Genomic DNA, 15,893 nt, shown 5'->3' on the forward strand with positions numbered 1-15,893 from the left:
AGTAAGGCATCTAGAGTAACAGAGATCCTAATTTAGTCTTCAACAACATTTGTGTGATTACTTTCCCTTAAAGTTAAATGCAAATATTTACTCTTACAGATTTTTTCCTCTTCTTTAGAGTTATTGCCTGTGCTATGAGCATGAAACGCTATGTGGAAGCTAACATTTCTCAGAAATCCCATACCACTATCAAGTACTTCATGAAGATGTGGAGCAGTGTTAGTGACACTCTTATCTTCATCTTCCTTGGTGTTTCTACCATTGGAAATAACCACGAATGGAATTGGCCTTACATTTGCTTCACTGTCATTTTCTGTCTTATTTGGAGAGCATTAGGTATGGTGAATATTGCTTTTTTATGTAAAATGTGTCAGCTTGTTTTGAGATTGCATTAGAAACAAGAAATTTAAAATTCCAATATGCTTTATTTGCTTTACTTTTCATAAGTAGACTGTTTTCTATTCTTCACTTATGCAGGGACTCCATAATAGCAAGGTTAAGAAACTGGCTCTAAAATCAGACTGATTTCAAATTCTAGCTTCACTACATAGCCTTTTGACTTCGAAAAAAATCATATAATCATGCTAGAAGTAACAGTCCTTAACTGTAAAATGAGAATAGTTGACACTATAAACTTTTGCCAACTATTGTGAGAATGTTATGATATAATGTAATCAAAGAGTTTAGCATACAGCCTGATACATCATAAATTCTCAGTAAATGTTATTCTTTAGTATTATTATTATTATTGGGCTTTCCAGGTGGCACCAGTGGTAAAGGATCTGCCTCCAATGCAGGAGATGCAAAAGACCTGAATTTGATCCGTAGGTAGGGAAGATCCCTGGAGTAGGAAATGGCAACCCACTCTAGTGTTCTTGTCTGGAAAATTCCATAGATGGAGAAGCCTGGCTGGCTGCAGTCCATGGGGTCACAAGGAGTTGGAAGTGACTGAGTACCCACGCAGGCATGCAAACCCTCTTCTAATCCAGTGTTTACATTAAAAAATAAATATACTCCACTGGTACTGAAGTGAAATACACATGTAAGCATATTTTTCATCCTAAAAACATCACAGCTTCATTGTTACTTAAATTAAGCTGTCTCTTTAATCTTACATGTTGTAGTGTGTATAGAAACACAATTTATAGTTTGTCATATTTTTTGACATTTCTATCTCCATTTTCCACATCCTCAACACATGAACAGAATCATTGTAGACTTTTCTTTGGAGACTATGAAAATTACCCCAGCAACACTGAAGGGCACATTTGCTTGTAATTTTAAGAATGGATAATAAGACTGGCCAGAGTACGCTTTATTATCTATTGAAATGTATTTAGGTTGGCACTAACAGTGAAACTATAAGCTAAATGTCATGCAAGTTCACAGAAGGCAATTTCTAATTTATTCTGAGCGCACTGGAAAATCTCACTAGAGTTATAAAATATTATTTTTAATCTAAATGTCTTTTTAAATAAAATTGAACAAAAAGTCTACTTTGTGCTCATGTGCTATAAAAAATAGCTGATGGAAACAAAAATGCCAAGAATAACTGAAAATATTTTCCTATAAAAAGTTAAGACCTATAGTCTCCCAAAGCAATAGAAATAAAAGCAGAAATAAATGAATGGAACTGAATCAAATTTAGAAACTTTTGCACAGCAAAAGAAACCATAAACAAAACAAAACAATCTATGGAATGGGAGAAAATATTTGCACATGGTGTGACTGACAAGGGATTAATTTCCAAAATATACAAACAGCTTGTACAACTCAATGACAAAAAACAACTCAATCAAAAAAATGGGCAGAAGACCTAAATAGACATTTCTCCAAAGAAGACATGCATATGGACAATAGACACATGAAAATATGATCAATATTGCTAATTATTGTTGTTGTTCAGTCGCTGAGTCATGTCCAATTCTTTGCCACCCCATGGACTGCAGCACACCAGGCTCCTCTGTTCTCCACTATCTCCCTGAGTTTGCTCAAATTCATGTCCATTGAGTCAGTGGATGCTAATTATTAGAGAAATACCAATCAAAACTACAATGAGATAGCATTTCACATTGGTCAAAATGACCATCATTAAAGATCTATAGATGACAATTACTGGAGAAGGGATTGAGAAAAGGGAACTCAATCACTTTTGCTGGGAATGTAAATTGGTACAACTACTATGGAGAATGATATGAAGTTTCCTTAGAAATCTAAAAACAGAGCTATCATATGATCCAGCAATCCCACTCCTGGGCCTATATCTGGAGAAAACCATAATTCAAAAAGGTACATGCACCCCAATGTTCATTGCAGCACTATTTATAATAGCCAAGACATAGAAGCAACATAAATGTCTATTGACAGATGGATGGATAAAGATTTGGTACATGTATACAATGGAATACTGCTCAGCCAGAAAAGAGAATGAAATCTATTTGCAGTAACATGGATGGACTTAGATGTTATCATACTAAGTTTAGTATGTTTATATCATACTTAATTTATATCATATGATATCAGTTAAATGTAGAATTTAAAATGTGATACAAATAAACTTTTTTATGAACCAGACTCACAGACATAGAAAGAGATCTATAATTACCAAAGGGGAAAAGTGGGGGAAGAGGAATAAATCAGGAGTTTGGGATTAGCAGATACAAACTACTATATATAAAATAGATAAACAACAGCATCCTACTGTATATACAGATAATTATATTCAATATCCTATAATAAACCATAATGGGAAAAAGATATGAAAAAGAATATATATATATATATATATATATATATATACGTGTATAAGTGAATCACTTTGTTGTGCAATAGAAAATAACACAACACTATAAATCAAGTATATTTCAATTAAAAAAAAAAAGAGTAGTAAAATTTTAAGGCCTAGTAAGAGCAAACATTAAAGATGAACACCAGAATTTCTATAGATTTGTAAATTTAGCTTTTTTAAATTTATTCATTTTTTATTGAAGGATAATTGCTTTACAGAATTTTGCTGTTTTCTGTAAAACCTCAACATGAATCAGCAATAGGTATACATATATCCCCTCCCTTTTGAAACTTTGTGTGAAAATTCATGAGATGAAACAAATCCTCTGTCTAATACCATTTTATATCTAAATTAAAATATGTAGATAATTGCTATATTTGGTATGAGAAAAGGAAAAAAATCTTTATCATAAATCAATGAAGTATCTGTACTTCCTTTAAGCCTGACATCATGATTCAGGTTAATTTTGTGCCTAAATAGACAGAGGAAAGATGAGCTGAATACAGGCCATAGGAGGCCATGTTTTTTTCCCCCCCTTTGGATTTTAGCTATATTAAATGATGTATATTTTTTGTAAGTCTGTTAAATTAGAAGGTTTCAGCAGAATATTTTCATTCCTTTGGTTTGGGAATCCACATAGAATAAATAATAAAATTATAAAGTTTGCATTCTGACAATGTCAATATGACTGAAGCAATTCATCTCACTTGTCCAAAATGCAATTTGACTCAAAATATGATGGATGAATTTCTATTTAATCAAAATGATAACTTGGTCTCAAATATAGTGTCAGTAGCCTTGAATTCTGGTAACTATACAGAAAAAGATTGATTAGAAATTTTATTACATATATTTAAGCATCATTGGAACATCTTAAATGTTCAAGTGTAGATAAAGCAGTTATTAGAAAAAATAATGATATAAACAGTCATGTGTGGCTTTGGAAACAGACTCAAAATGTTAGGAATTCTTCTCTCTGGATGGGTGGGAATATAGGTGCTATATGCTTCCTTTGCATATTTATATTTTTCTCTAAAAGCTACCTTTACTTTTGTAGTAATATGAAAGAAAATTAAAAGAGCTAAAGAGACAGTTTTTAAAAGATAATTAAAATATCTTAAACTTTCAGTGGATTTAGTTCTCATTTATTTTAATTTAACTATGACTGCTCTAATAGTTTGACTATGCTTTCGTTTTCTGGCACTATTTAAAATATATCTATTAAATTAAAATGTTTTTAAAAACAGAAAAATGAACCAAGATTCTCAGTCATATACAGAGGCTGCAAGACTCCTCCCATGGCTCTCCAAATTGCCAATACCATACTACAGTGAAGAGGATATGATATTTATTCCAAACAAATCAATTTTGGCTAAATTGTCTGCTGACCAACTTATTTCAGCTCAAATTTTGTGTAAGAGTCCCCACTTTCAGCCCACTTGGCAAGGAATTTTGCCTTTCTGGTCTTGAAGTAAATTATCTGCTAAACTCATTCACAATAAGATTCTCAAAACATAATCACTGGGAGTAAGATCTGTGGGACAAAGGTTTAACTGGCGCCCTTCAAATAGTACTGGTACATGAGGAAATACTTCTCTTGTGCTTAAGGCTACTTTTTGACACTACCAACAAATGTGAGAAGTAAAAATCTTTGGCTGAGACTTGAGTCTCAGAACTTTAGATTCTGGGTAACAGGGGAAAAAATATCTTGTTTTTGAAGCCTTGAGGAATATGGAATCCTGGCTCATTAAAGATTAAAACCAACACAGGTCACAGTACTTAACATTTAGTTCACTAGTTGGGTCTACTCACTAGCATTTATGAAGAGAAATGTTATCCTCTGTTTGTAGAGACTATTTTGCAGAATGCCCCAGATTAGTCCACATAGCCCTAAAGAAGAGAAATGCACTGCTTTCATTCTAAAAAAAAAAAAAAAAGAAACGAATCAAAGGAAAAACCAAAATACAAACAAAATAAAATGTAGCTGTTTAAAGAAAGCTCTCTGAGGAAATCTTTTAATAGTTTAGCTTGTTTAGGCTTTTAAATCATTCATCACAAATCCTTAAAATTTCAATCTAGTTTAACACTATTATATTTGTAGCATTTCCTTCTGTTGATTAATTACTCAAGTATTCTTCTTATTCAAAAATTTAGGCGTTCTTGTGCTGACTTTCTTCGTGAACAAATGTCATGTGAATACAGTCACCAGAAAGGACCAATTTATTATAGCCTATGGAGGACTGAGGGGAGCAATCTGTTTCTCCCTTGTTTTTCTGCTCCCAGAGTTTTCCAGAAAGAAGCTCTTCATTGCAGCAACCACAGTTGTTATCCTCTTTACTGTTATTGTTCAGGTAAACAAAACAAAATAGTACAATTTGAAATCTTCCACTTAGATGAATATGAATAGTCCAACATTCTCTTTCTAGGTCTTGAACTGAGTTATATTTAGGAGAGACAATTATAGCATGTGAAACAGTCTCTACAATAATTTAAACAGAACATTTGCCAAAGCTGAGATATTTCTTTTTAAAGTAATAGGGGAATGGATGAAGGTACCATTTATTTAAGTAGCTGACACCAACAGTTTTACAAGTAAAACTTGCATTTTAGCTACTTAAAAAGGTAAGGTTGGGGTTGAGTACAGAGGAGGAAATGAATGAAATACTTTAAGAATTTAATTCTAAAGAAGCTTTTCTCTTGAATTTTTTCTTTATCCTGTCCATATCATCATTTCTTTTTAATCCCCAGTTTACTGCAGTTTGATTTTATACAGTTGGCCAAAAGAATATTGGAAAAATATCTTAAAACATATTCAGCAACTTAATGAGATAGTATTTCAAATTTTGGCTAAAAAGTTTTAACTAGAATGATGATGGTGAATATGTGTGTGTGTGTTCATGTAGTGGGAGAAGACAAGTCGGAAGATGAGAATTTGGCAGGCTTCTCCTTAAAATAATTATTTCTCTAGAATGGGTGAGATAATTCTTTAGGTTTTGAATATTTTATTTTGTTTGTAAACAACTGACTAAGATTGAGCACTTATAAACTTAATTTAAAACTTAATGAATTTTATTAAACCTGTCCCAAATCAAATTGTGCTTTTATCTGGTTAACTGATTTTCACTTTAATATGTACCATGTAGCACAATACTACTTCAAAATACGAAGTCATTTTAAAGAATAAACTTACAATTCCTATATGTTTTAGAGTTCTTACTTAATATCTCTGATACTATATCAATAATAGTCATGAAATGAAATGAAATGAAATGTTAGTCGCTCTGTCATGCTTGATTCTTTGCAACCGCATGGCCTGGGGCTAACTCGGCTCCTCTGTCCATGGAATTCTCCAGGCAAGAATATTGGAGTGGGTTGCCATTCCCTTCTCCAGGAGATCTTCCTGACCCAGGGTTTGAACCCAGGTCTCCTGCATTGTAGGCACACTCTTGACTGTCTGAGTCACCAGGGAAGCTCTCTAATAGTCTACTTTGATTTTACATTTCCTCCAAATAATCAAATGCATTTTACTCCTAAAGACGTCATCTTTGACATTTACATTTTCCCATTGATTAGTTCAGTTCAGTTCAGTTGCTCAGTCGTGTCCAACTCTTTGCGACCCCATGAATCGCAGCACGCCAGAGCTCCCTCTCCATCACCAATTCCTGGAGTTCACTCAGATTCACGGTCATCGAGTCCGTGATGCCATCCAGCCATCTCATCTTCTGTCATCCCCTTCTCCTCCTGCCCCCAATCCCTCTCAACATCAGAGTCTTTTCCAATGAGTCAACTCTTTGCATCAGGTGGCCAAAGGACTGGAGTTTCAGCTTTAGCATCATTCCTTGCAAAGAAATCCCAGGGCTGATCTCCTTCAAAATGGACTGGTTGGATCTCCTTGCAGTCCAAGGGACTCGCAAGAGTCTTCTCCAACACCACAGTTCAAAAGCATCAATTCTTCAGCACTCAGCCTTCTTCACAGTCCAACACTCACATCCATACATGACTACTGGAAAAACCATAGCCTTGACTAGGCAGAAATTAGTCGGCAATGTAATGTCTCTGCTTTTAAATATGCTATCTATGTTGGTCATAACTTTTGTTTCAAGGAGTAAGCGTTTTTTAATTTCATGGCTGCAGTCACCATCTGCAGTGATTTTGAAGCCCCCCCCCCAAATAAAGTCTTACACTGTTTCCACGGTTCCCCCATCTATTCTCCATGAAGTGATGGGACCGGATGCCAAGATCTTCGTTTTGTGAATGCTGAGCTTTAAGCCAACTTTTTTGCTCTCCTCTTTCACTTCCATCAAGAAGCTTTTTAGTTCCTCTTCACTTTCTGCCATAAGGGTGGTGTCATCTGCATATCTGAGGTTATTGATATTTCTACCGGCAATCTTGATTCCAGCTTGTGTTTCTTCCAGTCCACTGTTTCTTATGATGTACTCTGCATAGAAGTTAAATAAGCAGGGTGACAGTATACAGCCTTGACGTACTCCTTTTCCTATTTGGAACCAGACTGTTGTTCCATGTCCAGTTCTAACTCTTGCTTCCTGACCTGCATACAGATTTCTCAAGAGGCAGGTCAGGTGGTCTGGTATTCCCATCTCTCTCAGAGTTTTCCACAGTTTATTGTGATCCACACAGTCAAAGGCTTTGCATAATCAATAAAGCAGAAATAGATGTTTTTCTGGAACTCTCTTGCTTTTTCCATGATCTATCGGATATTGGCAATTTGATCTCTGGTTTCTTTGCCTTTTCTAAAACCAGCTCAAACATCAGGAAGTTCAAGGTTCACATATTGCTGAAGCCTGGCTTGGAGAATTTTGAGCATTAGTTTACTAGCATGTGCGATGAGTGCAATTGTGCAGTAGTTTGAGTATTCTTTGGCATTGCCTTTCTTTGGGATTGGAATTAAAATTGACCTTTTCCAGTCTTCTGGCCACTGCTGAGTTTTCCAAATTTGCTGGCATATTAAGTGCAGCACTTTCACAGCATCATCTTCCAGGATTTGAAACAGCTCAACTGGAATTCCATCACCTCCACTAGCTTTGTTTGTAGTAATGGTTTCTAAGGCCCACTTGACTTCACATTCCAGGATGTCTGGCTCTAGATTAGTGATCACACCACCGTGATTATCTGGGTCATGAAGATCTTTTTTGTACAGTTCTTCTGTGTATTCTTGCCACCTCTTCTTAATATCTTCTGCTTCTGTTAGGTCCATACCATTTCTGTCCTTTATCAAGCCCATCTTTGCATGAAATGTTCCCTTGATATCTCTAATTTTCTTGAAGAGATCTCTAGTCTTTCCCATTCTGTTCTTTTCCTCTATTTCTTTGCACAGATCCCTGAAGAATGCTCTCTTATTTCTTCTTGCTATTCTTTGAAACTCTGCATTCAGATGCTTATATCTTTCCTTTTCTCCTTTGCTTTTCACTTCTCTTCTTTTCACAGCTATTTGTAAGGCCTCCACAGACAGCCAACTTGCTTTTTGGCATTTCTTTTCCATGGGGATGGTCTTGATCCCTGTCTCCTGTACAATGCCACGAACCTCATTCCATAGTTCAACAGGCACTCTATCTATCAGATCTAGGCCCTTAAATCTATTTCTCACTTCCATTGTATAATCATAAGGGATTTGATTTAGATCATACCTGAATGGTCTAGCAGTTTTCCCTACTTTCTTCAATTTGAATCTGAATTTTGTAAAAAGGAGTTCATGATTTGAGCCACAGTCAGCTCCTGATCATGTTTTTGTTGACTGTATAGAGCTTCTCCATCTTGGCTGCAAAGAATATAATCAATCTGATTTTGGTGTTGACCATATAGTGATGTCCATGTGTGGAGTATTCTTTTGTGTTGTTGGAAGAGGGTTTTGCTATGAGCAGTGCATTTTCTTGGCAAAACTCTATTAGTCTTTGCCCTTCTTCTTTCTGCATTCTGAGGCCAAATTTGCCTGTTTCTCCAGGAGTTTCTTGACTTCCTACTTTTGCATTCCAGTCCCCTATAATGAAAAGCACATCTTTTTGGGGTGTTAGTTCTAAAAGGTCTTGTAGGTCTTCATAGAACAGTTCAACTTCAGCTCCTTCAGCATTACTGGTTGGGGCGTAGATTTGGATTACAGTGATATTGAATGGTTTGCCTTGGAGATGAACAGAGATCATTCTGTCGTTTTTGAGATTGCATCCAAGTAATGCATTTTGGAGTTTTTTGTTGACCATGATGGCTACTCCATTTCTTCTGAGGGATTCCTGCCTGCAGTAGTAGATATAATGGTCATCTGAGCTAAATTCACCCCTTCCAGTCCATTTTGGTTCGCTGATTCCTAGAATGTCAACATTCACTCTTGACATCTCTTGTTTGACCATTGATTAATACTATAATCCATTTGAAGAGTTTAGGTGTTTTGGAGGGATATTGCAGTTGTAGACAAATTGTACATTGGAGAACTTCTCATGTTATTCTAGTACCATCTAGTGGTGAAAATATTTGCAGAAATTTAAATTTTGTTTGAGAATGAAGTCCCACTAGGGAGAAAAGAGCAAAAGTACACTATATACATATATATATATATATATATATATATATATATATATATATATATATCTTTTTTTTTCTTAGATATTGATAAAATTGCCATGATATGCTTCAGGTAAATGAGTGCCTGGCCCATGATCAGTAGAACATGTTGTTGTTTTTCTTCTGTGAAATACTGGAGATATTCTGATTTGGCCATTTTTACCCCAGTATTCTTCTTGAGGGGAAAGGTGTACTAAAGTTGAAATCAGAAGACCTAGTTGCTATTCACAACTTCATTCCAGATGAGCTTTCTAATCTCAGACATTTAAATGATTACTCAGTATTCTTTTTTTTTTTTTTTTTTTTTTGTAGAAAAAGGATACAGGACTTATCTTTCAGGGCTGTTTTGTTATAAAGATTAAAAAGTAATATAAATTTAAAAGACATTGTATTTATAAGATGATATTGTTATTATCACTATGACTGAGCACACTTAAGTTATCTTCACACGTTGTGTCAATTTATCAGTTCTGCTTACCTACATTTTGGATTCTGCCCTCACTGTTCCACCAAAATTATTCTTTGCAAAAGGTCTCTTCTGGCTTCCAAAAGGGCTTTCCTGGTAGTTCATATAGTAAAGAATCTTCCTGCAATGCAGGAGACCATCAAAATCCTAAGTTATGACAATTCTTTTTCCTAACATTATAAAACTTGTCAGCAGAGTTTTATACAGTTTAAAACTTCTTTCTTAAAATGCTTTCTCTTTTTACTTTTCTTAACATCATACCCTCCTAGTGTTTCTGTCTTTCTGGGAATTTGCTGGATGATCCTTTTCTGTTGGGTCTCTAAATATGAGAGTTCTTTAGTATTAGGTCCTGGACATTCAATTCTCACTATACTTTTTCATTAGATGTTTATATTCATTTTCATGGCTTCCAAGTACAATATAAATTCTGATGACTTCTAAATGTTTGTCTCCAGCTCAGCTATCTACTCTGAGGTCTAGATATTTGCATTCAACTATTATGTGATACTTACACTTGGATGTCTCATAAGAACATCACAGCTGTGAACTGGGGAAAAAAAAACAACAACGACAACCACAACTAAAAATTGTGAGTTTCGTTTTATTTAGTGAGCTTACTGAGGACTATAGCCTGGGAAAAAGCCTCTCAGATACCTCTGAGAAAGTGTTAAAAAGTGGTAAGAAAGGAGCCAGGATATATAGGAGCTTTTGCTGGGAAAAAAAAAAAAAAAAAGCATGTTGTCCAACATAAAAACATTGCTAATTACAAAAACCAAACATCTCAAGTTAATAATTTCAGTGCTTTTTATATATGAGAAGATGTAAGAGACTGAGTGCATTGAAATTATTCGTTAGATATGAATCTTAACTTTCCATGGGCAGTGTCCTGTTTTGTTTTGTTTTTGTTTTTGTTTTTCCATTCTGAATTCCCCTAAGGGCATAACTTTGAGGATGACTGCAAAGGCTGGTGGCAGGAAACATTCATTGTTTATTGGAAGGGCAGGTAGTATTTATTTTTTTGTCCACTAGCCAATATGTCTACAAAGGATAAATCTGATCCTAATCTGTTTTTCTTCTATCTTAGTAAATGACACTGTCATCTACCCACTTACAAAGACATTCTACAGAAATGTAGACTACATATTTGATCATTTCTTTTTACTTATCCCTCACATCAAGCCCTTTGGTTTTTATTTTTTTAGATATCTATTTTTTTATTTTTTTATTTTTTGGGGGATTTTCTTTTATATCTTCAATATATGTACTTGATTAAAAAATTTTAGATATACAAAATTGTATTAATGATATATTTTGATTCACAACACCAACACCAATTTGAATCATTGACCCAGTGAAAGAAAGAGAAAGTGTTAGTTACTCAGTCATATCCGACTCTTTGTGACCGCATGGACTGTAGCCTGCCAGACTCCTATGTTCATGGAATTATTCAGGCAAGAATACTTGAATGGGTTGCCATTTCCTTCTCTGGTCTCCTGCATTACAAGCAGATTCTTTATAGTCTGAGCCACCTGGAGAGCGTGCTGAAAGAAAGTGAAAGTGTTAGTCACTCAATTGTGTCCAACTCTTGACATTCATTTATTCATTCATTCATTCACTCAATACTTCTAACAGCTGTGAGCCCAGCACTAAACCCAAGAAAGTTAATAATAATCTATGCCATGCACTATCCTGTTTTCTTTCATCTCTCTCTCTCTCTTTACAGGTGACTGATATCCTGAATAAATCATTTATTATTCTCTTGTCTATTAAAAAATGCTTCTTGAAATCACATATTATACACATAGACACACACATAAATAATATATTGATCAGTTTAAATTATTTTTTAACTATATAAAAAGTGTCTATTGGGGTGTGTATATGTATGTTTTGCATGTTCAGTTCAGTTCAGCTCAGTCATGTCCGCCTCTTTGCAACCCCATGGACTGCGGCATGCCAGGCTTCCCTGTCCATCACCAGCTCATGGAGCCTACTCAAACTCATGTCCATTATGTTGGTGATGCCATCCAACCATCTCATCCTCTCTCCATCTCATCCAACCATGTTTTGCATATAGCCTTCTGGAATTTTTTGGTCTATTAACATTAACATTTTGTTACTAATATTTATTTATATAGTTGTGAGTAGCTGTAGCTCATTAATTGTCAGTGCTCTACCATACTACATTTTATGATTATATACCAATTTATTTATTAATTGTCCTTTCAGTTGATAAAGCTTTTCTTTTTAATTTTTAAAATGGTATTTTCATGAGTATTCTCATATCTATCTTCTTGTGGAATCTTTGTGCTATTCTCTATTACCATTGCCATCATCTTAGTCCAAGTTGCCATCACGTTTCCTAAACTGCCTTAAAATTTTCCATTTTCCTTTCCTCTTTTAATCTATTATTCCCACAAAATCAAAAGCAATATTTTTAAAACACAAATTGTATTACACACCTTCCAAAATTCCTTTATTGGCTCTTTTTTGACTTTTAATAAATTCCAAAACACTTAGCATGACTATAAGCTATCTCTAACAAGTATGGCTCATGTCTACCTTTAAAACGCCATGTTTTGTGGCCATTCTCCACCTTGTTCACTGTGTTTTAAGCCTCTTGAACTGCATCAACCTTGACAAACTTTTTCTTCTTCCAACATGTCATTCACTTTCCCCAAAACACTATCTCCTAAGTTCCTTGCGTGTCCATCTTCTTTTCATGTTTCAATCCTCAGCTATGTACAGCCTCCTCAGAGAAGAATTCCCAGACCACTCTATGTAAGTATGTTTGATTTCATTTCTGGAAGAGCAGAAACTGTAATTAAATTAAGCCTTGGTTTGATGGTGTGGGGCTTATTATAAACATCTCCATTTTGGGCTTACTGTTTTGGACATTTTCATAGAATGTATCACTATATCTATCATCTATCTGTTTTTCTTTTTTTCTTTTTTTGGGTGGGGTTGCTAATTTGTGTCCAACTCTTTTGCCACTCCATGGACTGTAGCTTGTCAGGCTCCTCTGTCCATGGGATTTCCTAGGCAAGAATACTGGAGTGGGTTGCCATTTCCTTCTCCAAGGGGCTCAGTGGTAAAGAATCCATCTGCCATTGAAGGAGATGTGAGTTTGATTTCTGGGTTGGGAAGATCCTCTGGGGAAGGGAATGGCAACCCATTCAGCATTCTTGCCTGGGAAATCCAATGGGCAGAGGAACTTGGTTTGCTACCGACTATGGGGTCATGAAAGAGTTGGATACAACTTAGCAACTAAAGCATAGCAACAATAATCTATCTTTTAACCATACTCTTCTCCACTTGGGTGATGTCTGTCTCCTTGCTAAACTGAATTCCATGAATGCAGGAAATAAATATAAATTATTCACCACTATATACTCAGTCTACTAGTGTGCCCCAATGAAATGTGCAATAAATTTCTGAAGCAAGGAAATAAATGAATAAATAGTAAATAAAAGTTAATATGGAGTATGAATATAAGTTATGAACATTTGTAGTAGAGGTTTGAAATCAAGACTATTTTTTAAACCATGATTTTTATTGATTTACTCAAGCTTCACTTAACCATATATATGATTTACTACAGAGATTCAAACATAAAGAATAAAATTTTGTCTCTCAACTATTCTACATCTTTAAAAGACCAGAGTATAATAGTACAAAATACATAAAATGAGTTATAAGAGGAGATGTCACTGAGTCAGTTTGGTTTGACACCTTTATTTTAAAAGCATTAATTTTCTATACATCTGTGTCTCTTTTGCTGTCTTGCATACAGGGTTATCATTACCATCTTTCTAAATTCCATATATATATGTTAGCATACTGTGTTGGTGTTTTTCTTTCTGGCTTACTTCACTCTGTATAATCAGCTCCAGTTTCATACACCTCATTGACTCTGTGGGAGAGGGAGAGGGTGGCATGATTTGGGAGAATGGCACTGAAACATGTATACTATCATGTAAGAAACGAATCGCCAGTCTATGTTTGATACAAGATACAGGATGCTTGGGGCTGGTGCACTGGGATGACCCAGAGAGATGATATGGGGAGGGAGGTGGGAGGGGGGTTCAGGATTGGGAACACATGTACACCCATGGCGGATTCATGTCAATGTATGGCAAAACCAATACAGTATTGTAAAGTAAAATAAAGTAAAAATAAAAATTAAAAAAAAAGATAAAGTTGTAATCAAGTACTATAATGATTTTGGACACTATGTACATGTTAATAAATTTAAATAAAGAACAAAGAAAAAATGCAAAAAAAAAGCATTAATTTTGATCTATCCATGGTAGACTGAGTAGAATGAATTAAGTTAAATGAAGATGGAGAGTCATGTAAAAGTGTTTAAAAATGCGAACATGGAGTCAGCCTTTCAAAGACAGGTCATTGGACAGATCTGCTCATGGTGGGAAGCTTTCTGTCTGTGATAAACACTGTTAAAGGATACAGTTATATCCCATGAACGCATTGTATGGTGATTTTTTTAAATGTCAGAATGAATTTAGTGGAATTGCATAACTGAAATATCATCTAAAAAGCAGGAATTATGTGAAATTATTTATGAAAACCGTGTGAATAAGATGATCACCTGACTTTGAGCAATTCATATGCATTTACAAAATATTGCATAGCTCCAAATTGGAGAGGAAGCTTTTGGGGTGGCATGCTTATTTGGTGTGATAAAGCAATCAGGCCCACGGTAAGGCATTTTTGTCATTGAGAAGTGCTGAAGAGTTGATGAAGAACTAGGACACCCCTGAGATTCTTTTAAGTTGCAACCTTAACATTAATGAAAATTATTACCTGCTTCTTTCCATATTTTTGAAATAAGGTAAAAATAGAACCCTCATGGGAATGCTTTTACAAAATATTTTTAAATTGACTAAGTAGTGTGGAAGCTCATTTGAAAACAGTAGATTTTATTTATTTGCAGCCAGGTTTTTCTATATTCCACTTTAGATTTCTTACTTCAGTTCATAACACTTTATTAAAGTCCTTGTTTCCAAATGTAGATCCCAGGGCAAATCTCATCTTCTCTTATTTTGCATTCAACCATACTTTGGTTTAAAAAGACAAAACAAAGCTAAAGAAAGAGAACTCTGCAAAGAGCAACTTGGCTTACAGTAGTCATCCACGGAAGAGCCTTTAACTTCCCAACATAACTGTATCTGTTCCTAACCTCTTCTTTTTGTTTCTTATAATAGAGCTGGGGGTTTCTATCTCAAGTTATCCTCTGTAATCTATTCCTTTTTTGTCTTGTGTTTTCAATCATTTATTTTCTCTCATGTATATTTACACTCTTCTCAGCTAGATTCTTCCCATCAACTTTAAACAGGCTCAAGCAACTCCTACTTAAAACACACTACAACTACACTAAAATAATGTTCTCCCTTGACCACATAAAACTTTGTTGCTCCCATCTCTGGGTTACTAATGGTTATTTGCCATTCTCATTTCACTTGAGCTTTCCCAGAGATTACACAAGTCAAACTCCCACATTCTTGAAATATTCTTTTTGTTTTTTGTGACAACTGACTTCCTGATTCTCCTCTTACTTCTCTGGTTTCTCTTTCTCTGTTTCTTTTACAAGCTTATTCTCATTGTGTGTTTATTCATTCAGTTATGTCTGACTCTTTGTGACTCCATGGACTGTAGCCCACCGGGCTCCTTTGTCCATGGGGATTCTCCAGGCAACAATTCTGGAGTGGGTTGCCATTCTCTTATCCAGGGATCACGAATAATAAAGACAAAGTTATATACCAGAGGTATTTGGCAATAATTGAAATGAAAATCTCTTGCAGCATTTTGGCTCTGTGATTTAAGCACTTTCTGATTTTGAAATATAGTAGTAGATTTTTTTCAGGTTTTTAAAAAATGGCCCACATTTTTGTCAACAATATATACTCCTGATTGATCCTTATAAGGGAAAATCACAGCACATCCCTCTAGTGTTAGACCAATGATCCTTCTGAATTTTAAGAAAAAGTTTTAAATTTTTGTCATGGCCAGTTTAAGACACCTGTGAATATGTGTCTTAAACCACACATA

General features: G+C 35.0%; 1 protein-coding gene across 1 annotated transcript in view; it reads left to right on the top strand.

Moving 5' to 3' along the window:
- Positions 1–15,893, top strand: part of LOC102173723 (sodium/hydrogen exchanger 2-like) — a 90,534-nt gene that overhangs the window by 31,135 nt on the left and 43,506 nt on the right. Inside the window, exons 4-5 of the mRNA XM_005700627.1 lie at positions 119–336; positions 4,943–5,139. Coding sequence (XP_005700684.1) covers positions 119–336; positions 4,943–5,139 — 415 coding nt within the window. The remainder of the gene's footprint in view (positions 1–118; positions 337–4,942; positions 5,140–15,893) is intronic.

This window comes from Capra hircus (genome assembly GCF_001704415.2).
Source record: "Capra hircus breed San Clemente chromosome X unlocalized genomic scaffold, ASM170441v1, whole genome shotgun sequence".
NCBI classification, from domain to species: Eukaryota; Metazoa; Chordata; class Mammalia; order Artiodactyla; family Bovidae; genus Capra; species Capra hircus.